The sequence below is a fragment of the Thamnophis elegans genome, chromosome Z (genome assembly GCF_009769535.1).
Source record: "Thamnophis elegans isolate rThaEle1 chromosome Z, rThaEle1.pri, whole genome shotgun sequence".
NCBI classification, from domain to species: domain Eukaryota; kingdom Metazoa; phylum Chordata; class Lepidosauria; order Squamata; family Colubridae; genus Thamnophis; species Thamnophis elegans.
This window is the reverse complement of record NC_045558.1, coordinates 61,365,654-61,390,770: the sequence shown is the minus strand read 5'-3', so window position 1 is coordinate 61,390,770 and position 25,117 is coordinate 61,365,654. Positions and strand designations below refer to the sequence as shown.

General features: G+C 44.7%; 1 protein-coding gene across 6 annotated transcripts in view; it reads left to right on the top strand.

The window, feature by feature from the left end:
- CLASP2 (cytoplasmic linker associated protein 2) overlaps positions 1 to 25,117 on the top strand; it is a 378,890-nt gene that overhangs the window by 305,562 nt on the left and 48,211 nt on the right. For 4 of the 6 annotated variants that reach the window (XM_032238126.1, XM_032238125.1, XM_032238123.1 and 1 more), the window contains one exon: positions 7,056 to 7,058. The exons of the other annotated variants lie outside the window; for them this stretch is intronic. In XM_032238126.1, the coding sequence (XP_032094017.1) occupies positions 7,056 to 7,058 (3 nt within the window). The remainder of the gene's footprint in view (positions 1 to 7,055; positions 7,059 to 25,117) is intronic. 6 annotated transcript variants of the gene reach the window in all.

The window sequence follows — 25,117 nt, the reverse complement described above, 5'->3', positions numbered from 1 at the left end:
AGGCCAGCCGCCCAGCTCCAGGTCACACCAACGCAGGCTTCTCCTCCTCCAAGGCTCGACGTGCAGCAGGGCGGCACAACAGCATGACCCAGCGCCCCCCCCCACGAAGCGGCAAAGCCGGGACCAGCTGCTATTGGACGGCGGTCGCGGTGGCCGGGTGGGCGAAACAGCGGCAAGTTGGCTGCCTCCTAAGACAACAGGGGCAGGTCGACGGCTAAAGCGAATGAAACAGCAGTCGGCAAGTCGGCGGTCTCCTCCAAGCAGCAGGCCAGACCGCGGCGGCTCAAACAAACAGAGCAGCGGCCGTGGTGGATGGAGCAGGCGACTGGAGCAGGCGGGGCGGCGGCAGGTTGGCCGCCGCCCCAAGGCAGCAAGGCCAGCTACGATGACCAAAACAGACCAAAGCAGATGGAATGGTGGCTGGAGACAGATGGAACAGCGACAGATGGGACAGCGATGAACCGGTGGTCCCACCGACACGACAGAGCCAGGTCAGCACCCCAAATGGCAGTCACGATGATTAAAGCCGGTAAGATGGGGACCAGAGCTGGTGGGATAGTTGCAGGATCGGTAGCGTTTTCTGCGAACAGCTCTTCCAGAAGCAATATTGTCCTCTATGAGCTGCCTCACCGAATCCCCTCTATTTTGTTCTTGCATTCTAATCCTTCTAGTTCAGTGCTCAGCCCTCAGCTCCATACCTTTTTAGGCGTTTTTTCCCCAGAAACCGGAGCGATAAAACTCAGGCAGTCATGTTCCTTGTGCATGCAAGAAAGGACCTCACCAGGTTTATATAATTCTTGCTCAATTGAGAATAATTTGCAGCATCTTGCAGTCATGTGGCTGTGATTTTTCTCCAACATTTTTTTTTTTGCAGGAGAATTTTTTTTTTAAATTTACTAAATGACTATAGTGACTCACTTTATAATCATTGCAAAATCAAATCAGATCACAGGGTGACTTATTTAACTACCACATGACTAAAATTCCAGACCCATTTGAAGTTGTTAAGTGAGGACTACCTATACATAGTGTGGAGTTTAGTGCTCTGATTTAATTCACATCCATTAAACTCTAATGTAGAATCCTCAAAAGGGCTAACAATTCAAGTTATCAATAAGGTATAGGCAAATAATGTTTTCCTTTAAGTAGCAGTGACTTGAGACTCCAGAAAGCATTTTGTTAAATCATTACGATATGTATAAGGTGGGTTATTTCTGGTTTGCTCACAGATACAAAACATAGCTTCTCTCACCTTTGAATCATTTTGTTGTCTTTTTAGGCCTTCTTTATTCAATCCAGTTCTTCATTTCTTTTTTCTTCCCCCTTTTTTTAGAGTCTTCTAATTTCTTTTTAATATACAAAATGGATATTTTCTTTGTCTTTTGTCTTTGTGTAACATTGAGAATGAGGCATCTGCTGAAGAAAGAAACAAAAGAAACAGTATATTTTGGCCAAGCCAAGAAGAGAATCACTCCGTGAGTCTTTTTAGGGAGAATGCAGATATTAGTGGAACAATCAATAACTCCAAGCCCAATTATATGATAGTAGGTTTAGCAGAAGTCATAATATCAATGTTGGGACATTTCAAGCTTTCTGTTCTCCTGCAACAAGCCAACTCCATTGGTTTGTGTACTTATCAAATAAACATTGCAAAAGGAGGGCCTTGTGTTAGTCTGTGGTAGCCACATTTTAGGAGGAATTTGGTAGCAAACACCTTTCTAACTAACAAATGTAGTAAAATGAGCTGTAACTGTGCACATGATGTTTGTTCTGACTTGGTTTTTGGTAACACAACACAACAACTATGCTGTTTGTAACTAAACATTACCTTTATTAGGAGTGCCAGCAACCCTCTCCCTCACACAGCAGTCTAATGAAGTCTCTAAGTGCCTGGGGAAAGCGAAGCTCACTCCCTTTCCCCCTGAAATGACTCCAATGCACCAGGAGTCTCTCTCTCTCTCTGTCTCACCACACCTGTAACGGAAGTCCTGGAAGGTGTGCTATCTCTTTTCCCAGCAGCGGAGACACACACACACAAAATTAGATATTCCTTTTTCCACATATCAATATATTCCCACTTTTCAGATTTAGAGAAAAATAGAGGCTGTTAAGAGCAGGATTAAACAAACAGCCTCGTTGTAGTCTTTTTTGCTTCACTGCCCAGCTAATTGGGGAGTAATATTAATTATTTGATCCATATTTCCTAGCCTCTGGGGAGAAAATATTAAATTCTAAATAATAACTAGATAAACATTAGATTTTGGAAATTGAATAAATTATGTTTACTAATGGTTGTTTCCATTTAAGGACTTATAGCCATTTTTTCTTTCAGATAAAGGTTTGCCTCAGAGGAAACATTGTAAGCCTCCATTGCAAGCCACCCAGAGTTGCTACAACAATGAGATGGATTGCATATTAAAACAAACAAAGAAAAAACTTCATGAAATAAAAAAACTGTTTTTATAATAATCTATTATTATTCCATGACAAGAAGCTTCAATTATCTTAGATTCCAAAATATTTCAAATAATATAATCACCTATCTTTGTCCCCCTATGAATTTCAGTGGCTTGGTCAGATTTTAGTAATTCCACTGTTAATTTGAGCATCCTAACATTCTTTTTTCAGAATATCTGGGAGAAGTCAGAGTTGTGCTTTATATTAGTGGCTGTTCAAAGTTACAATGTCATTGAAAACAGTGACTTATGACCAGTTTTCACACTTAAAATCATTGCAACATCTCCATGGCCGCATAATCAAAATTCAGGTGCTTGGCAGTTGGTATGTATTATGATTGTTGCTGTGTCCCACAATCATATGTCATAATTATAACCACCTGATCCAGCTTTCAAGAAGCAAAATCAATGGGAGAAATTATATTCCCTTAACAACTGTATCTTTCACTTAACAAGCAGAGTGATTTACTTAACAATTGTGATGGGCTCGGCTGTGATCATAAATCAAGTCTACCTGTATCCAGCCCAATCTACCATATTTTTCAGAGTATAAGATGCTCCGAATATAAGATGCACCTAGCTTTTGGGGAGGAAAACAAGGGGAAAAAAATCTGCCTCTGCCTCCCAGCAATTTGCCTCCTTGCAACAAACAGCAAACAGTACAGACATATACACTGTGATGTTACATTTCAGACTATACTTGTATAGATCCTGTTAAAATTGATGTGGCTTTCTGGAAGTATAGTTATTCTCTGCTATTTAAAAGAAGATACAATAGCACTGGGCCTCTTCAGATCAAGCATTTATTTTAAAAATCTTTTTCATTTTGTTAAATTGTCTAGAACAGTGGTTCTCAAGCTTCCCAATGCTGTAACCCTTTAATACAGTTCCTCATGTTGTGGTGACCCCCAACCATAAAATTGATGTCTCAGTTCCTAAGACCACCGAAAATATGTGTTTTCTGATGGTCTTAGGTGACCCCTGGGAAAGGGTTGTTCAACCCCCAAAGGGGTCCCGACCCACAGGTTGAGAACCACTGGTCTAGAACAATAATACATCAGTCTTTAAAAATAAGTAATAATTAGAACATTGTATAGGCATTTATAGCTATTGATTTACCTCCTTGCAGCAAACAGCCTGATTAGCACAAGAAAAAATAATCTGCCTCTGCCTCCCAGCAATTTGCCTGTGCAGCAAACAGCAAGTTTCATTTTCAATTTCCGCAGGGGCCTCCCGATCAGTTTCAGGCTGCAGCAATTGCCATCGTCTATTGCAGCCTCCGCATTTCCCATGTTACCCCTTTGCTGCAAGGAGGTAAATTGCTGGGAGGTAGAGGCCAAAGGGTGGGGGCCAGTTGGTGGGTGGGGCTACATTTGGTATATGAGATGTACCCAGATTTTCACCCTCTTTTCATTTTGTCCTTAAGGACAATCAGAAGTTAACTAGCTTAATTATCCTATACCTCAATTATCCCTCACAATAAGTATAAGTATCAATGCTGCATTATGATATTTTGTCTTCCTAGTATTGTATTTATAAGAACTTTAACTTTATAAAAACTAATATACCTAGTATAGACTTGCTCATGATCTTTTTACACTGTTTGATATTACAGTCAGAAATAATTTCCTAGGATAAGTAATCATTGTATCTGAATAATATATTGTTTTCCGATTTTTCCCTTAATATAGCTTCCTAATTTTTCACTTTAGGTTATTTCTTGTAACTACCTCAGTATGTCAGCGTTCCAAGTATCATGTAGAATTAAATCAGAGTCCAAGGCAAAATGATCCTTAAAGTTCCAATTTAATAAAGCAGACATTTTAGCACATCTGTGTTAATCCCAATTCTGGAAATGACATCAGAATTCCACCCAGTTAAAAGTTCATGATCTTGTCCCCACACCCACAATCCATCACATGGTCCAATCTTCTTCTTCCATGCTGGCATCCACACCCAGCTGCTTCCGGTCAGGTGTAAAAGTGCGGAGACAAAAGATGACCTTGGCTTCTAGAGAAGAATGAAAACAATACATTCCACAATCCTACACCTGTCTATTCCCCCCTCCCATCAACTATGCTAATGAAACAGCATAATGAAATAAGAGAAAGTGTGGCAGGCCAAAATTCTAAAAGGAATATAATTGCAGCCCCGACAGGCAGCCTCTCCTCAGAAGAAAAACATTTCCTGAAAAGAGAATAACATAAAAGTTAACATTAAAAAAAACAAACCACCTACTTCCCCCCCCTAGGGAACCCTTTGGCTATTGGGAAACATCTCGTGGAATTGTTCTACTAACTTTTCCACTTTTAAGTTCCAGCTTTTCACCCAAGTGGTTTCAGACAAAGGGTAACCCTTCCATTGCACTAAATACTGCAAGTGACCCCTATTCAAGTTTCGAGTTTGAGTTTAATAAAATTTGTATGCCTCCCACTCCCATTGGGACTCTGGGCGGCTCACAACAAGAAAAAAGAAATATTTAAAAATAGAAAATACAATATTAAAATTCCACATCATCCATTCCATCTAAGCGGGGCTGGATATCAATCAACAGCCCCAGGCCTGCCGGAACAGCCAGGTCTTGACGGCTTTACGGAAGGCCAGGAGAGTGGTAAGGGTCTGGATCTCTATGGGTAGATCGTTCCACAGGGCCGGCGCAGCAACAGAGAAGGCCCTCCCCCAGGGGGCCGCCAGCCGGCATTGTCCGGTTGACGGCACCCGGAGGAGGCCCAACCTGTGCGATCTTGTTGGTCGTTGGGAGGTAAGTGGAAGGACGCGGTCTCTCAGGTAGCCAGGTCCTAAACCAAGTAGGGCTTTAAAAGTAATGACTAGCACCTTGAAGCGCATCCAGAGACCAATGGGGAGCCAGTGCAGCTCGTGGAGGATAGGTGGAACATGGGTGTATCTAGATACACCCCATATCGCTCGGGCGGCTGCATTCTGGACCCACTGTAGTCTTTGAACACTCTTCAGGGGCAGCCCCATGTAGAGCGCGTTACAGTAATCCAGTCTTGAGATGACGAGGGCATGAGTGACTATTCGAAGTGCCTCCTGGTCCAGGTAGGGCCACAACTGGTGCACCAGGCAAACCTGGGCGAAAGCCCCCATGATCACAGCCGACAGATGGTGCTCTAACGTCAGCTGTGGGTCCAGGAGGACGCCCAAATTGTGGACCCTCTCTGAGGGGTGTATAATTTCACCCCCAGGCTAAGAGGTGGAATGTCTGGACTAACCTTGGGAGGCAACATCAATAGCCACTCGGTCTTGTCTGGATTGAGTGCAAGCTTGTTCGCTCCCGTCCAGACCCTGACAGCCTCCAGGCACTTCCACTGCTTCGCTGAGTTGGCACAAGGCGGACAGATACAATTGAGTATCGTCCGCATATTGATGATATTTAATCCCGTGCCGGCGTATGATCTCACCCAGCGGCTTCATGTAGATGTTAAATAGGAGGGGGGACAGGACCGAACCCTGCGGCACCCCATATTTGAGGGGCCTAGCGGTCAACCTCTGTCCTCCAACCAACACCGACTGCGACCTGTCCAAGAGGTCGGAGGAGAACCACCTTAAGATGGTGCCTCCCACTCCCACTTCCTGTAACCTTCGCAGAAGGATACCATGGTCAATGGTATTGAAGGCTGCTGAGAGGTCAAGGAGCACTAGGATAGAGGAATGCCCTCTGTCCCTGGCCCGCCAGAGATCATCGGTCAGTGCGGTCAAAGCGGTTTCGGTGGAGTAACCAGGCCTGAAACCAGACTGAAAAAGGTCTAGATAATCTGCTTCATCCAAGGTCTGTCGGAGTTGGAGGGCCACCACCTTCTCAACAACCTTCCCTAAGAAAGAAAGGTTGGAGACTGGACGATAGTTGTTTAAAATGGCTGGATCCAGGGATAGTTTCTTAAGGAGGGGTCTCACCACCGCATCCTTTAGAGGATGCGGGAAGGATCCCTCCAGAAGAGAGGTGTTAACAATCCTCTGGAGCCAGCCATGTGTCACCTCCCTGCTGGTCGAAACCAGCCAGGAGGGTCACAGGTCCAGTAAACAGCTGGAGGCACTCACTGCTCCCATGGCCTTGTCCACTTCCTCAGGAGAGACAAGTTGAAACTTGCTCCATAAAATCTGATCAGGACCTTCCCCCAGCACCTCGGCTGTTACTGTCCAAGTGGAGTCCAGGTGCGTCCGGATCCAAGCGATTTTATCCGACAGAAACTGAACAAATTCCTCAACTCTACCCTGTAAGGGTTCGTCCACATCCCTCCTTTTCAGGAGGGAGCGGGCTATCCTAAACAGAGCGGCTAGGCGAGATTCTGCAGATGCAATAAGAGCGGAAAAATGCGCACATTTTGCCACCCATATCGCCACTAGATAAGTCCTAATAAAGGCTCTTAATTGTGTTCGGTCAGATTCGGAGTTACTAGCCCTTCAGCGTCGCTCTAGGTGTCTCTTTTAGCACTTCATCTCCCGGAGTTCTTCGGTGAACCAAGGAGCCCTCCTAGATCCACTGCCGTGGAGAGGCCATAAAGGCGCAATCCAGTTTAGAGCCTCTGCCGCCGCTATATTCCAAGCAGCGACCAAGGACTCCTCCGGACTGTGGGCCAGAGAGTCAGGTATCTCACCAAGTGCCGTCTGAAATCCCATAGGGTCCATCAGGCCCCTGGGGCGGAACCACCTAATCGGTTCCCCCTCCCTACAGTGGGGGATTGGTTTCCGAAAGTCGAGCCCCAGTAGGAAGTGATCTGGCCATGACAGGGGCAAGATCTAAATGCCTTCAAATCTAGATTATGTCTCCACTGCTCCGAGAGAAACACGAGGTCGAGTGTGTGCCCCGCTGAATGAGTCGGACTCTGAATTACCTGGGTCAAGTCCATGGCTGTCATGGAAGCCATGAACTCCTGTGCTCCATCAGATCGTTCACCGAGCGACAGCAGGTTGAAATCCCCCAGCACTATAAGCCTGGGGAACTCAACCGCCAGCTCGGCTATTGACTCGAGGAGCACAGGCAGGGCTGTTGTAACGCTTTTGGGAGGTAGGTACATTAGCAACAAACCCATTTGACCCCCAAGGTCCAACTTCACCAGAAGGGACTCACACCCGACAATCTCCAGAGCAGGGATCCTATGAGGAGCTAGGGACTCTCGGATGATGACTACCACTCCCCCACCCCTTTCTCTGGTGTCGCGGCTGATGTAGCACCTGAAACCCTTCTGGGCACATTTCAGTGAGGGGGACTCCTCCCTCATGTCCCAGCCAAGTCTCAGTAATACATGCCTCCTTTTCTAATATTAGGTCCCAAATGAGGGGAGCTTTGTGAACCACAGACCTGGCATTTAGCAACAGCAGCCTGAGACCAGGGCCCTGACAACTCTCGCCATCTGGTCCTGGAATGGAGCTAACAGGGCCGAAAGGAGGGATCGCTGTGACATAGCGAACCCTCTTTCCCCAGTAACGGCTAGCCATATAACTCCCATCAAACCTGCCTCTCCCAACTATGACCGGGATGCACCAGCCCATCCCCGCACCCATAGACCCCACTTCCCCTCCCGTAGCCTCCGTTCTCCCCGGCAGGCCATTCATATCATTCATTCTAGGACAAGAGGTAGGCCTGGGCCCCCTACCACTTCTGCTTATGCACTCAGTGGGGGAGGCACCAGGCTGCACTCTCAGTCCTCTCATGCATACCACAGTCACTCACTCATGCAATCCCCACTATAGTCAGTTTAAAAGAGTACAAAGATACAATAGGTAATATAAATTAATTAAAATTAAGTGGGCACAAGCATCAACAATCATACCATACACACTCCATCCATAAAATTGCGCAGGTCTTAAGTCCAGTCAAGTGGATTTGTGCAGATATGGAGGTGAGGATCAATGATAGTGAAGGAGGGAGAGCTCCTCCACTCCTCTCCCTTCCTATAAGTCTAGAAAAAAGCCAAAGAAGGCCAAGGGCCCAGAGTCGATGATGGCTGGGATAGCTGCAGATGGAGGGGGGGCATAGGCGCCAGTTTAAGACAGGAGGCAAGTTCGTAGCCTCATCCCCCCCACTTCTCGTTGTTAGTCCAGAAGGGGCGCAGTCCGGAGAGGGCGTAGTCAAAGCAGAGTGGTGTATAAGCTCCGCAGTGGTAACAACTCAGAAAAGGAGGTCGCAGCAAGAGAGAAAAAAAGGGGGGGAGACCTGGAAGAACTGTGGCGATAGCAAGGCCCAGCCTCCCAATCCCAGCCCACATAACTACAGCACCTCACCACCCTTCCTCGGGGCGGGGCGCAGACCACCACTCCACAATGTCCAGCCCAAGTCCAACAAATCCAACAGGTCCAGCAGTCCCAGTATGTCAAAAGGAAGACCTCTCTCCAATAGCACAGCTAAAGGGTGCCCTCCGTCTAAGCAGCGCTGTCGCCTATGGAACGCCCTTGCCGCTGCCGTCAGCCAGCAAGGGGGTGTAAAATATACCAGAATGCCGTCCAGGGGCCGCCCAAACGCGACCTCCCCAGGCATTTGCACCCCAAATGCTGCTGCTGCCGCTGCCGCCACTGTGTGTAAAATGGCGCCACCGCCGCCAGTCCGTAGAGATATGGAGACGCTGTCCAGGGGCCACCTGAGAACGGCCCTCTCCCGATAATCGTCTGCCTGGCTCGCCTCGTGGCTGGTCTTTCGTAAGGGATCCTCCTTTTCGAGAACCGGAGGCTCAATCCTGAGAATCTGGAAGTTTTCTGCTCCTCGCCAGCCCGAGCGTTCAGCTCGGGCAGCCATCTTCCATCTTGCACCTAGAATCTACAATCTTTTCCACCTCAGATTGTGTTTTCAGCAACTCTGAGCTGTTCACAAAGAAATTAGCGAAAATGTTTGTGAAACACATTTATCGCCTGCACGGATTGCCCAAGAGGATCATTTCACGCGATGAAATGCACCTGCCTGGAAACCAAGACCAAAACTTTCCAGATTACTCTGTTGCCACTGCTGTCTGGGAGTTGCACGATGAAGTCCATTGGGACCTCTTCCCATGGTCTGTTAGTGCTGGCCACTCGTAGCAGTCCAAGAGATTTCTCCAGCAGTGGTTTCATCATTGCTCAAGTAGCACAGCTTTTTACGTAATCTTCCACCTCTGATTCCATCTTTGGCCACCAAAATTGACGCCTGGTGAGGTGGAGCGTTTTTAGGAATCCAAAGTGACCTCCTAGTTATGCCTCATGGCTTCGCTGTAGAACTTCGAGCCTCAACCCCACGGGAACGTACAGTTTGGACCCCTTCCAGACTAATCCATTTTCCATCGTTAGAATTGCCTGGTTGTTGTTGAGCCACTGGTCTGTTGGGAGCGCCAATTTCATAGCTGTCATCAGCTTATCCTGGCTTCCATTACTGTCATACTGCAGCTTTCTCGACAAAACATCCCCCAACAAGTTTTTGGGCACTTGTTGGACAGCTGGGTTTTTTGTCTCTGCTGCAGGTTCTGGGCTCCTGGTTTCAATCATCCCTGGCTGGCCCTTTTCCTCCACCGGTGGTAGTGGCTCAACCACCATCAACAATTTCCTACCATCGTCTTCCCACTTTATCATAGGCTTCCACTTGTCTAGCCATGCAAGCCCCAAGATTATTTTCTCTGGCATTTCTAGAGCCACAATGAATCTGAAAAGCTCGCAGTGGCGGCCCACTTGTAACTTCACCAGGTCAGTTACTAGCATGGTTTGGGCCCCTCCAATTAGCGTTCTATCTGCCTGCTCAACCCGAATGGGACAGGCTAGAGATCTTTTGCTTATGCCTAGTTGCTTGACAATCGACATGCTGATTAAGCATCAAGCGCAACTGGTGCTCACAACTGCTTCAACTTTCCCCTCCAACCCCGTCTCAGGTACTTGGGGGTTGACTTGGAAGGCAAAGGGGCGGATGGGTGCATTCACCTTTGGGTCATCTTCAGCATTTTCCTCCTCCAAGGCCTCCCCCTTGGTAGGACTCTTTGTCACCATAAGTTGGGGATCCTCTTCCAGAGGGTGTTTGCTCTTTTCCTCCTCCGAGACCTCCCCCTTGGTAGGACTCTTCTGTCAGCGTTCCAAATATCATGCAGAATTAAATCAGAGTCAAAGGCAAAACTATGCTTAAAGTTCCAATTTAATAAGGCAGGCATATTGGCATCGTGCTATGGAATCCCAATTCTGGAAGTTACATCAGGATCCCACCCAGTTAAAAGTTCATGATCTTGTCCCCACACCCACAGTCCATCACATGGTCCAATCTTCTTCTTCCACGCTAGCACCTACGCTCAACTGCTTCTAATCAGGTGCAAAGGTTTAGGAGACAAAAGATGACCTTGAGCTTCCAGAAAGGAATTTTTTATTTTGAAAACAACACATTCTACCCCTTGCTAATCCCCCCCCCCTTAATTAGAGTGTGGCAGGCCAAAGATTCTTAAAGGAACCGCTGCAGGCCTGACAGGTGGCCTCTCTTCAAAAGAGAAACAGTTTCTGGAAAAGAAAATTAAAGAAAGTTTACTATATATACCTAACCACCTCTTCCTCCCCCAGGGGGACCCTTTGGCTTATCAGGGAACTTCTCATGGAATTGTTTCTCTAATTTATCTGCTTTTAAATCCCAATTTTTCACCCATGTAGCTTCAGACAAAGTGTACCCCTTCCAACGCACCAAATATTGTAAGCGACCTCTATACATCCTGGAATCTAAGCTTTTTTTCACTTCATAATGTGCTTCCCCTTCTACCACAACAGGAGGAGGGGGAGCTTGGGTAGATGGCCTTATACTAGACCCCATTACAGGTTTTAACAAGCTACAGTGGAATACTGGGTAAAGTTTCCCTAGAATTCTGGGTAGGCTGAGTCTAACTGTAACTGGGTTAATTATCTTTTCTATTCGGAAAGGACCTAGGAATTTTGGACCCAATTTCTTGCTAGGCGTCCTCAATCTTATGTATTTTGTAGATACAAAAATGTTGTCCCCCACCCTAAAGGGGGGTTGGAAGGAATGATGTTTATCAGCTTGCTTCTTGTAGGCTTCTGCCGCCTCGTTTAGAGCCTTCTTCGTATTTTCCCATCCCTTCTTTAGTGTGTCCATCCATTCATTCAGAGACATGGAGGAGAGAGGTTCTTTAGGCAGCTCAGGCATGAGAAAGAACTCCATGCCACTGCTAATCTGAAACGGAGTTAAACCAGTACTGCTGTGGACCGCATTGTTGTATGCAACTTCAGCGAAGAGTAGTAAGTCTGACCAGTTGTCTTGCTAATAGTCCACATAACATCGGAGGTATTGTTCCACCATTGCATTGGTCCTCTCTGCTGCACCATTTGTGCTGGGATGAAATGCTGAGCTGAGCCCTTATGTGGACCCAATTGAGGAACTCTCTCCAGAACTTGGTGGTGAATTGAACTTCGCGATCTGAAATGACCCTTTTTGGCACCCCGTGCAGGTGATAAATGTGTTTCACAAACATTTTCGATAATTTATTTGCGAATGGCAACCCTGAGCAAACGATGAAATGCCCTTGCTTGGAAAACAAATCAATAACTGTCCAGATTACTCTTATTACCGCCGCTGTCTGGAAGCTCGACGATGAAATCCATGGTGATCTCTTCCCATGGTCGGCTGGGGCTGGCCACTCGTTGTAGTAGTCCAGGGGGCTTTCCCGGCCGGGTTTTCATTGTGGCACAAATAGCACAGCTTTTGACATAATCTTCCACCTCCGATTTCATCTTTGGCCACCAAAATTGACGTCTGGTGAGGTGGAGCGTTTTTAGGAATCCAAAGTGGCCTCCTAGTTTCGCATCATGACTCCACTGTAGCACTTGCAGCCTCATCCCTGCAGGAACATACAGCTTGGGCCCCTTCCAGGCTAAGCCATCTCTCACCGTTAGGATGTCCTTGTTGTTGTTGAACCACGGGTCCGTCTGGAGAGCTGCTTTCAGCTCGGTCGTCAGCTTATCTTGGCTTCGAGTGGTGATTTGAGCTGCTTTTTGGTGAGAGGGAGATATGATGGGGTGGATGACTTCTTCCTTCTTACTGTCATATTGTGGTTTTCTCGACAGAGCATCTGCTAACAAGTTATTTCCTGCTGGGATGTGTTTAATTTCGAATTTGAATCTTTGGAAGTATTGTGCCCAGCTTAGGGGATAACCTCCAATGTGCTAAAAGAGCTTCAAGGTTTTTATGATCAGTGAATGGTATGTCCCCTCCTTCTAGGAGATGTCTCCAGGTGAGCGTGCTCCACCTGATTGCAAATGCCTCTTTCTCCCAAATGGGCCACCTTCTTTCAGTATGGGTGAGTTTCTTGGAGATATAAGCACAAGGCAATAGGTGGCCTTCTTTACTTTTTTGCAGTAGTACTGCAGCTATTGCTACATCACTGGCATCCATCTGGATTATAAATGGTTGTTCTGGGTTGGGATGCTGCAATATGGGCTCTTGGGCAAAGAGCCGTTTCAATTTCTCAAAGGCTTTTTGACAGTCCATTGTCCATTTTAGTGGTTGGTTTGCTTTTGGCTTTGTTGGGGAAGGATCCGTCTTTAGTAGCTCAGTTAATGGTAGGGCAATTTCAGTGAAAGTCGGGATGAACTGCCTATAAAAATTCGCAAATCCAAGAAAGCTTTGTAATTGTTTGAGAGTATTTGGAGGTTTCCAATCCAACACTGCTTTTACTTTTCCTGGATCCATTTGTACTCCTTCGTTGGAGATACGATACCCCAGGTAATCTAGCGAGGTCTTGTGGAACTACACTTTGACAATTTTGTGTACAGCTTGGCAGCTAGAAGTTTTTTCAGAACTTGACGCACCAGTTTCTTCTAGGGTCTCAGAGAAAATCAAGATGTCATCCAAATAAATGAGTACTCCGCGGTACAGGTAGTCATGTAGCACCTCATTTATGTACTGCATGAAGACTGAGGGTGCTCCTTGTAGTCCAAAAGGCATGACTTTGTACTGGAAGCTTTCCAGGGCAGTGTTAAATGCGGTTTTCCAGTCATTCCCTTTTCGGATTCGTATGTGGTAATATGTCTCTCTCAAATCCAGCTTGGTGAAGATTTTGCCTTTAGCCAAGTGGTTCAACATATCCTTCATGAGGGGGAAGGGATAAGTGTTTTTTTCGCATACTGCATTCAAGGCTCTCAGATCTGCACAGAGGCGAACTCCGCCATCTTTGTTTTCTCTGAAGAGCACTGGGGCCGCTACTTTCGACTTTTCTGGTTCAATAAAACCCCTTTTTAAAATGGTGTCGATGTACTTCCTCAATTCAGTCATCTCCTTGAGAGTCATAGAGTACATTTTTTGTTTTGGTAAGGTTACCCCTGGTTTGAAGTCTATCGCACAATCTGTGGGGCGGTGAGGTGGAAGGTAGTTTCCGTCTTCCTCACTGAACACACCCGCCAAGTCCCAGTAGACCTTTGGTACTCATTGGATCCCCGGAGGTTTGGTGTCTGCTGTGGGGACTGCAAGTTCTGGATGGTTTGGGCTGTTGGTTCTAATTGTTCCTGGGTGACCTTTAGGCTCCACGGTTGGTAACGGCCCAAAATCAATGATCAATTTTCTAACACCATCCTCCCACTTTATAGTAGGTGCCCACTTGTCCAGCCATGCAAGTCCCAAGATAATTGACTCCTACATTTTAGGAGCTACAATGAGATTTTGAGATTTTTGAGATTTTATTAATATTTGTATGCCGCCCTTTTCCCTGAGGGGACTCAGGGCGGCTCACACAAAATCAGGGGAGGGGAAAACAAACATTGACAAAGAAACATATGGTAAAATAGTCAGCAAACATACATTCATCATTCGGGAGGGGCAACTATCCTTGTCCCCAGGCCTGACGGGCTAGCCAGTTCTTAAGGGCTGTGCGGAAGGCCTGGACGGTGGAGAGGGTACGAATCTCCACGGGGAGCTCGTTCCAAAGGGTCGGGGCTACTACTGAGAAGGCCCTCCTCCTTGTAGTTGCCAGCCGACACTGGCTGGCCGATGGAATACGGAGGAGGCCTAATCTATGTGATCTTATTGGTCGCAGGGAGGTAATTGGCAGAAGGCGGTCTCTCAAGTATCCAGATCCACTACCATGTAGGGCTTTATGGGTGACTAGTAGCACCTTGAAGCGCATCCGGAGATCGACAGGTAGCCAGCGCAGCTCGCGGAGGATAGGTGTTATGTGGGTGAACCGAGGTGCACCCACAATCACTCGCGCGGCCGCGTTCTGTACTAGCTGAAGTCGCCGGATGCTCTTCAAGGGCAGCCCCATGTAGAGCACATTGCAGTATTCCAGCCTAGAGGTCACAAGGGCCCTCCCGATTCAGGTAGGGTCGCAACTGGCGCACCAGGCGAACCTGGGCGAAAGCCCCCCTGGTCACAGCCGTCAAGTGGTGGTCAAACGATAGCTGTGGATCCAGGAGGACTCCCAAGTTGCGAACCCTCTCTGAGGGGTATAAAATTTGACCCCCCAGCCTGAGTGATGGAATATTGATCGAATCTTTGGGAGGGAAACACAACAGCCACTCGGTCTTTTCTGGGTTGAGCACAAGCTTGTTAACCCTCATCCAGTCCATAACGGCTTCAAGGCCTCGGTTCATCACGTCTGCCGCTTCATTGAGTTGGCACGGGGCGGACAAATACAATTGAGTATCGTCCGCATATTGATGGTATCTGATCCCGTGCCTGCGGATGATCTCTCCCAGCGGTTTCATGTAGATGTTGAATAGTAGGGGGGATAAGACCGAGCCCTGAGGCACCCCATAAGTTAGGGGCCTAGGGGACGATCTCTGCCCCCCCACTAACACCGACTGCGACCTGTCCGAGAGGTAGGAGGAGAACCACCGCAAGACGGTGCCTCCCACTCCCACCTCCCGCAGTCGTCGCAGAAGGATACCATGGTCGATGGTATCGAAAGCCGCTGAGAGGTCAAGGAGGACCAGGATGGAGGAATGTCCTCCATCTCTGGCTCTCCAGAGATCATCGGTCAATGCGACCAAAGCGGTTTCTGTGCTGTAACCGGGTCTGAAGCCTGACTGGAAGGGGTCTAGATAGTTGGACAATGAATCTGAGGAACTCATAGTGGCGGCCTATCTTCAACTTTACTAATTCAGTGATCTTTGTGGCTGGAGCACCCCCAAATAGGGTTCCATCTACTTGCTCGAACCAAATAGGGTGGGTTAGGGGTCTTGCGCGTATACCTAGCTGCTCCAATATTGACATGCTGATTAAGCATCTGGTGCAGCTGGTGTCTATGATCGCCCCAACTTCCCCTTCTACCCCCGTTCTGGGCACTTGGAGTTTGGATTTTATTGTAAAGGAGGGAATAGGTGCACTCAAGACGCAAGACGGTGCCTCCCACTCCCACCTCCCGCAGTCGTCGCAGAAGGATACCATGGTCGATGGTATCGAAAGCCGCTGAGAGGTCCAGGAGAACTAGGATGGAAGCATGGCCTCCATCCCTAGCTCTCCAGAGATCATTGGTCAATGCAACCAAAGCAGTTTCTGTGCTGTAACCGGGTCTGAAGCCAGACTGTTGTGGAACAGGAGCTGGAGCCAGGCACTTTGTTGCTCTGTTCCCCATCTGACCGAATCGGTAACACTTTATAAAGGCCCCACAAGGGGTTGGTGGAGGTCTTTCAGTTCGCTGCCTCTGCGTATGTTGGGAGAATTGGGATAATGTCAGCGTTCCAAATATCATGCAGAATTAAATCAGAGTCGAAGGCAAAACTATGCTTAAAATTCCTATTTAATAAGGCAGGCATATTAGCATCGTGCTATGGAATCCCAATTCTGGAAGTTGCATCAGGATCCCACCCAGTTAAAAGTTCATGATCTTGTTCCCACACCCACAGTCCATCACATGGTCCAATCTTCTTCTTCCACGCTAGCACCTACGCTCAACTGCTTCTAATCAGGTGCAAAGGTTTAGGAGACAAAAGATGACCTTGAGCTTCTAGAAAGGATTTTTTATTTTGAAAACAACACATTCTACCCCTTGCTAATTCCCCCCTGCCTTAATGAGAGTGTGGCAGGCCAAAGATTCTTAAAGGAACCGCAGCAGGCCTGACATCTTCGTCACCTTAAGTTGGGGATCTTCTTCCAGAGGTTGTTGACCCTTTTCCTCCTCCGAGGCTTCCCCCTTGGTAGGACTCTTTGTCACCTAAGTTGGGGATCCTCTTCTAGAGGTTGTTGGTCCAGATGACTCTTTTGTGGTGGCATCTGGGGCCTTCTCTACCGCCATGGTGTTTGGTGCACACGTTTGTGGCATTGGGCTGGATCCAAGCACTCTGACGCTTTGTGGCCAAGTTGACAGCAAAGATGGCATTTTATTGGCCCTCACGAGGAAAAGAACCTAGTTACATCTCTAAACTTAGGAACCACCTCATCACATTTTTCTACCATCCATTCTGTAGCTCACCCCTTGGTAATCCCTTCTTCCATTGTTGAGAATCTTTCTCTGTAGGAAGGTTGGGTAAGAACCTGTTGGGGCATTGCAGGGGAGACTGGAACTGGTGGGGAGATCAATCCCTCAGTTGGCCACTGCCCAGTTGTCTGCCATGTTGCCATCTGCTGAGGAAGGTCAGGTACCAATTGGAATCCCTTCCATCCATGACCTGGGATTAAGACCCATCCCGAGGGTGCCTGATTCACAGGTTGCAGTTCAACCAATGATGGCTGGTTAGAGGGGTTTATGTGCCAAAGGTCCCTCTGCTGGCTTGGAGGACTTTCCCATGTTGATGGCCCAGGAGGTGCCCATTGGCATCTTAACCATCCATACTCGGGGAAGAAAATCCAATTTGGTGCTTCATCCACTAGCTGCAGCCCAATTTCTGGTGGCTGGCAAGTGAAAGATGCTGGCCAAATCCCTTCTTGCTGGCTGGGTTAAAAACCCCATCTTGATAGGGATTCTGTCTTCAACTCAGTTCCAGAGTATTGGCTCATTTCAATCACCCCCGTTTGGAAGGAGTCAAAATCTCCACTCCAGGGTTTTTCCAAGCCTTGGCCACGGGGAAGAAGGGGTAGTATGCACTCACGTTTAGTTGTCCGGAATGGTTCGGGAAGATCGGAGACGACTGCGTGAGGGTGGCTGGGATCTCCATTTATCAGATCATCTGGTCATCCTTTAATTGCGTTGAGAATAAGTTTCCTCATTTCCCTTCTTTCCAACCCCCACAGGCTGGGATTCTTACCAGCGGCAATAAATTTTAAAAGAGAAATTCCTTCACCTTTGAAGATTTGAAGAGAAGCGTCTCATCTCAGCTTCTTATCTCAAAAGGCTTACACATAATTGTTCGCTGATATTTTACGCTGACCGGGTGGCTCAGCATTGGGAAAACAGTAACCCTCACCACCACCACCCCCATGAGGGAGGGGGTCCTGATGATTTATTTTGAAGAAAGAATTGGGATAATGTCAGCGTTCCAAGTATCATGTAGAATTAAATCAGAGTCCAGGCAAAACGATCCTTAAAGTTCCAATTTAATAAAGCAGACATCTTAGCACATCTGTGTTAATCCCAATTCTGGAAATGACATCAGAATTCCGCCCAGTTAAAATTTAATGATCTTGTCCCCACACTCACAATCCATCACATGGTCCAATCTTCTTCTTCCATGCTGGCATCCACACCCAGCGGCTTCCGGTCAGGTGTAAATGTGCAGAGACAAAAGATGACCTTGACTTCTAGAAAAGAATTAAAACAATACATTCCACAATCCTACGCCTGTCTATTCCCCCCCTCCCATCACCTATACTAATGAAACAGCATAATGAAATAAAAGAAAGTGTGGCAGGCCAAAATTCTAAAAGGAATATAATTGCAGGCCTGACACAGTGTATGAAAACTGTAATACAATTAAATTTGATGTACCAATTTTAGAAAAATGGTCAATAAATTGATATTTAAACCTATGGAAACTATTTCTTTCTCTACTCATACCCAGAAGGGTAGTGGATATATTATATCAAGGGAAAAGACTTTACATTCAAGCAGTTATAAATCTTACTTGCAAGATTTTTTTTTAATATTTTAGATGTTACTTGCTGTACAAATGAAGGAAAAATGAAGAATTAAAGAGGAAATAAAGTACAAGTTTTATGGAGTGATTCTAATCTTATGTGTAGTGTAGAATAAATGTAGGATAAAATTGAATCAACACAATGGTTTCTGCAAAAAATACTCCCAACTCCACCCTGCTTCAGATAACTAGCATTTTCAATTTGCTCCTACTTTTTCTGCTAATAAATATTTGAATAACAGTTGACATCAATATTGCTGAATTTTAATACTTGATGTATCTGATTTAATTCACTGGAATATGTTCTGCATCTTTTAGTGTAAATTCTAAATTTTTTGATTATTCTACTTACGAATGCATTTTAACTTCTGCAAGCTTTCCTATATTTGCTAAAAATTTAAGCCATAGATGTGTACCTTTAATTTAATTTGATGTGTTTATATCATTTTATAATTTTTTATAAGTCCTTTGGCTGTGTTTGAGGATGTTTATTGACTTAATTGTCTGATGGCACTTTGTTTTAAGAGCCCAAAGGGCTCAGTAAAATATTTAAGCTTATATAGATAAGGTAGATATAGATATTTCAGATAAGTAGCTAAAATTCTGTTACTTGAACATCATCAGATTGTTCAAACCTGTAAATATTTCAAAAAAGTTATTTTCTGCCATAGTAGAAAATAATAGACTTCAGTTCTATTGTGTTTGTATCTATACCCCAAAATATGCACATTTACTTAAGATATTAAAATTTTAATAGATATGTACAGATTACAGTTGTTTAATTTAACTAAAGTTTGATGCTTAAATTAATGCACTTTTAAAATTGCTCATAAAAAAGCACTTTCTTCCAATGATTTCATCTTGAAAGAGAAAAATGGGGAAGAAGACAGAAGATAGATTGTTATTTATATGGTATTTAGGAATTTGATTCCAAAGATATTAATATTTTAAAATATATAAATCGTTATATCATAATTTTCTCATACAGGAACTATGCAGATGGCAACTAATTTGTGTGTTTTATCTCCCACCCCTCCCACCCCCTTTTTTTCTTTTTGCATGCTGTCCCCTGTGTTGGAACTCTCTATAGAGAGTAAGTTGATTCAATATTCGTTAGAGCCCTGACTTTGTTGCATGACGGATACTAATCTTTCTCCTTTCTATTTTATACCTATGAAAACGTTTGTAGAATGTAGTTTTTGCACTTTATAAATTCCTGCAGCTATACAAACTATTCTGAAATGCTTTTGTATACAAATTAACTTGCCTTTTGTTTTTCTACTGCTATTGTGTATTGTGATGAGTGGCGCATCTTAATTTCATATCATCAAAGGAAATATATTAAAAAGATCTAAAACATTTTTCTCCAGAGTCCAATTGCAGATTAATATACAGATTTGTTTATAGAAATACACAAATATATCAGAAGTGGTATTCAGCAGGTTCTGGCCAGTTCTGGAGAACTGGTAGCAGAAATTTTGAGTAGTTCAGAGAACCAGTAAATACCACCCCTGACTGGCCTTGGCCCCATCTATTCTCTGCCTCCCAAGTCCCAGCTGATCTGGAAGAAATGGGGATTTTGCAGTAACCTCCCCCTGGAGTGCAGTGGGAATGGAGATTTTAAAGTTTCCTTCCCCTGCCACTCCCACAGAACCAGTAGTAAAAAAAATTGAATCCCACCACTGATATACATGCATCAATACATACATACACACACACACACCACACACAAACACAGACACAGACATTTTCTGTCTGTATACACTGTATATATGGATTTTTACACATACAAACACACATGCTTTTAGCTATTCCATATCTTGATTGTTTTTATTATTTTTTTGCAAAATGCTATGAAAATATGCAATACTAAGCAGGGTCATTCATGTCAAGTGGTCTGGGGTTTCCAGGTTGACCATCACAGATTTTGATGAAATTTGGTGTGAACATGCACAGACATCCCCAATGAACATTGGATAAATGTTATGTTTGCCGATGCAATACTTGCAGAGATCCCATATTGCAGCCTTCAACAGTATGACTGTGAGATTTCAGCAACTTTGAGACATAATATCTCCGGCAATATTACGTTGAGAGAATAAAACTTGGCCATCTTGTACAACTTGTTGTCTTCTATTAAACAAAATAAAAAAACATTCTCATGAGCAATCTCCATCAAGTTAATTTGGAGCAAAGTTGACCAAAAATGACTGCAAAAAAGCGTAAAGTTTGGCTTCTTATATCTCTGGAAGGAAAGGTATGAGAAACGTGAAACTTTATGCGTAATAACTTAGCCACACAAGGTTTTCGAATATAACATTTCATTCTGCTACTGCTTTCCAATAGCTCACAAATTGAGTGTAAAGTTGATGGTTTTTGTAAAAATGCCAAAAATAGGGTATTTTCACTCCACTTTTACAAAAAAAGATAAATAGCAGTTAGACTTATATACCGCTTCATAGGGCTTTCAGCCCTCTCTAAACGGTTTACAGAGTCAGCATATTGCCCCCAAACAACAATCCAGGTCCTCATTTTACCCACCTCGGAAGGATGGAAGGCTGAGTCAACCCTGAGCCGGTGAGATTTGAACAGCCGAACTGCACAACTGCAGTCAGCTGAAGTAGCCTGCAGTGCTGCATTTAACCACTGTGCCACCTCGGCTCAGATGATCTGGAAATTTTGTTAAATCATTCTAATTAGAAAGAGCATGTTTCAACCTCCCTAAAAAAGAAAATACTTGGCAAGGAGTCTCTGGGGGTCACAAACAAATCTTCACATTCATGAAATGAACTAATTGTCTCCTGAAAACGCCACTCCCCTTTTGCTCTTCTTTATTCCCTATGTTATTTAACTGTTCCATTCCCCTGGCAGCTCTATGCATGCCAACATTGGGAACAGGCTCCAGCTGTTCTTTTGCCTCACTGATATCCGACTCCAAAGGCAGCTGATAACTGTTGGATGGCCCTGGCCCCATCTCTGCCTCTGATGCAGAGCACTCCTCAAAGCCTTCCCCAGACTCCAGGACTGGTCCATGTTCCTCCCCAACCTCCTCACTGTCTGAGTCTGCCACCAGCTTCGTTGGCCACTGGCGGGCCACAACATAGTCTTTCAAGCCAATAAAATGAATGAGCAGGGCCTCCTGGATGCATAAATGTTGCCAGTACATCATTTTGTTTGATCGAAATGTTGATCAATGTTTGTTTGTTTGTTTGTTTTATTGGTCTTGTATGCCACCCACTCCCGAAGGACTCCGGGCGGCTTACAATAAAAAGGGGAAGGGGATAAATAAGACAGTACAAAATTTAAAATGTTCCCTATCCACCATTTTTGCATTAATGCAAGCAACATAACCACCAGGAAATATGTCGGGCAATTTTAAATTCAGATCAACAGTATTGGACATTTTGGCCACAAAGTTAATCGTGTCATTTAAATCTTTGTTGACAGAAATCAAATTTGAATCAACTGGCACAAACTGGTGATGATCTCTTGTGCCAACTATTGTGCTGCTAACTTTCCATCTTTCTTTTTGGAGCATCCTGCTTTCTTCAATTTCTTCCTTTGGTGTGTGTGTGTGTGTGTGTGTGTGTGTGTGTGTGTATTCATTCATTCCTTTGGTTCATATATATGAATGTTTCACCAGGTGATTTTTGTTTGCTGGATTTTTGTTTGCTTCCCATCTTTGATGGGAAGTTAGTAGCACAATAGCTGCACAAGAGATCATCACCAGTTTGTGCCAGTTGATTCAAATTCGATTTATGACAGCAAAGTTTCAAATGATAAAATTAACTTTGTGGCCAAAATGTCAAATACCGTTGATCTGAATTTAAAATTGGCAGACATTTCCCGGTTGTTATGTTATTCAAAAGCCTATTGTTGCTAAGTTATTAAGCACAAAGTTTCACGTTTCTCATACCTTTCCTTACAGAGATATAAGAAGCCAAACTTTACCCTTTTTTTGGTCCGGAGTCATTTTTGATCAACTTTGCTCCAAATTATCTAGAAGGAGATCACTCATGTGAACTATCTCCATCTAGATAATTTGGAGCAAAGTTGATCATAAATGACTTTTTATTATTTTGTTTAATAGAAGACAACAAGTTGTACATGATGGCCAAGTTTTGTTTCTCTCAACAATTCAGTTGCGGTATGGGGGTCAAACAAATGATTATATCTCCACAAGTATTACATCGGCAAATGTAACTCTTATCCAATGTTCATTGGGGATGTATGTGCATGTTCACAACAAATTTCATCAAAATCCGTGATAGTTGACTTGGCACTTTTCTGAAAACAGACCACTTGACATGGAATGGCCCAGCAGTGTATAAATTGTGTTTATATTTAACTGATCTACAGTCAATAAATATTATGGAGGAATGGCATTGTTAGACCGTGACATGTGTTGCAATTTTGAACATGAAATCTAGTGAATTGACATGTTAAATATCAAGATAAAATGTTTTATAAATTTATTTGAAATAATTCCTATTAATGCTGTTAAATGCATCACATAAACAATAAATTGGAGATAAATTGACAGTTGAACTTAAGTACCATTGAAATTAACAATTATGATCATAATTCAATAGAATTACACAGATATTAAGAATTAACTTGGTCTAAGGTGGCACAGTGGTTAAAAGCAGCACTGCAGGCTACTTCAGCTGACAGCAGTTCTGCAGTTTGGCTGTTCAAATCTCACCGGCTCAGGGTTGACTCAGCCTTCCATCCTTCCAAGGTGGGTAAAATGAGGACCCGGATTGTTGTTGGGGGCAATATGCTGACTCTGTAAACCGCTTAGAGAGGGCTGAAAGTCCTATGAAGCGGTATATAAGTCTAACTGCTATTGCTATTGCTATTGCTAAATCCAATTTTGTTGCATCATTCTTTTTACTGAATATTGCTATTATTTTTTGAGTAGAGATGGATAACTGCAGTTTCCAAAACCCCTTATCGTAACCCATAGAAACCCTTTTTATTATGATTTTAGTATTTTAAGGTGAGAAACACAAGAAAAAAGTATTATAAAATTGAAATTTGCATAACTTAGATACATCAAAAGAACACCCCCCACCTCAATGTCCCTAGAGAAAGACTTGCTCACATGTATGATTAGACCATGTCCACTTTGCCATTCCAGGTATAGAGACTATATATCATGAGTGGGTTTCATCCGGCGTTAATGCCGGTTTACTCATGCACATGGCTCATGCACACAAGTGCTAGATGCATACTACATGCGCTGGATACAGACTACATGCACTGTTCAATGGAAATTGTTCTGTGCATTTACAGAACTCAAAAAAAAGATGATGGCAGCGACTGGGGAACCAGTTCGTGGGCATGGCCAGCCTGGGTCGCTGCCGGTTCTGCGACCCAGGCCAGCATACCACTATCAGTTTGGCCGAATCGGTAGGAACCCACCTCTACTACATATGTTGTGTCCCTTGGGCCCCCTTAGGTTCCCAATTCATGTGTTAGTGGAATGTTTTTCTAAAAAACTAGGCTTTCTTATTCTCTACTACAGTAAGCCTCAATTTAATAATTCATTTGGCACAGTTCAAATTTACACAATCTAACATACAAGAGCAAAAAGGTTGTCCTTAAACCAGATAGCCAAATAATGCATGTAATCCGAGTCTGCTTCCTTGCATTCATTTTGGTTTGGAAGGCCTAGGACAGTGATGGCTAACCTTTTTTGGATCTCGTGCCAAAAGCGGTGGGAGAACAGGGGGGTTGTGCGCAGGTGTGCACACACCCATAATGCTATGCGGAAATCCCCTTACATGCATGTGCATGCAACCCTCCTCCCCCCCTTTTGGCATGCAATGCACCATTTTTCACCCTCCCCAGGATCCAGAGGCTTTTTAGGAGCCTGGGGAGGGCAAAAACATCATTTCCCCCAGAGGCCCTACCGAGGGCGAAAAACGGCCCTACGGGCAACCTGAAAATTCCAGTTTGCCCATAGGGCAGTTCTTCACTCTCCAGAGGCTTTATGGAAGTCTCCTGAAGCCTTTGGAGAGCGAAAAACGGCCCTACAGGCAACCCGGAAGTTCCAGTTTGCCCTTAAGACCATTTTTCGCCCTCCGGATCTTCAGGAGGCTTCCCTGAGGGCTCCAAAGTGCAAAAAACGGCCCAATGCGCAAACCGGAAGTCGGTTCCCAAACTTCCTGTTTGCACATTGGCTAGAAACGGCTGAAAAAGAAGACCGAAGTCAGCAGGCACGCGCTGGAGCTGACAGGACAACACCTCGCATGCCCTAACAAATGGCTCCGCGTGTCACCTGGGGTACGTGTGCCATAGGTTCGCCATCACGAGCCTGGGGTGTGTTTTTTGCTATCACATGTCTTCTGTTTACTTTCTGTAAAAAGATGGGAGGCTTAAAAAAAAACCTTACTCTAAGAGATTTTCAGCTTCAGTGATTACATTGGAATTGTGCTAAACCAAGGTTTAGTAAATTAAGGTTTACTATGGTAGACAATTGGAAAACTTAGCCTTTTTAATATCCTTTCCTCCATAGTCCATTAAATTATAGTTTTCTATACTACTTTATCTGGATATATTTAACTAGAGCTTTTAAGCTAATTTTACAGTAAAACTTGAAATGAATTATGACCGAGTTCCAGCCCTAGATGGACAACTCACCCAAAGCTGGAGTCTTAACAAAATTGTGCCTGCACTACCCCCAT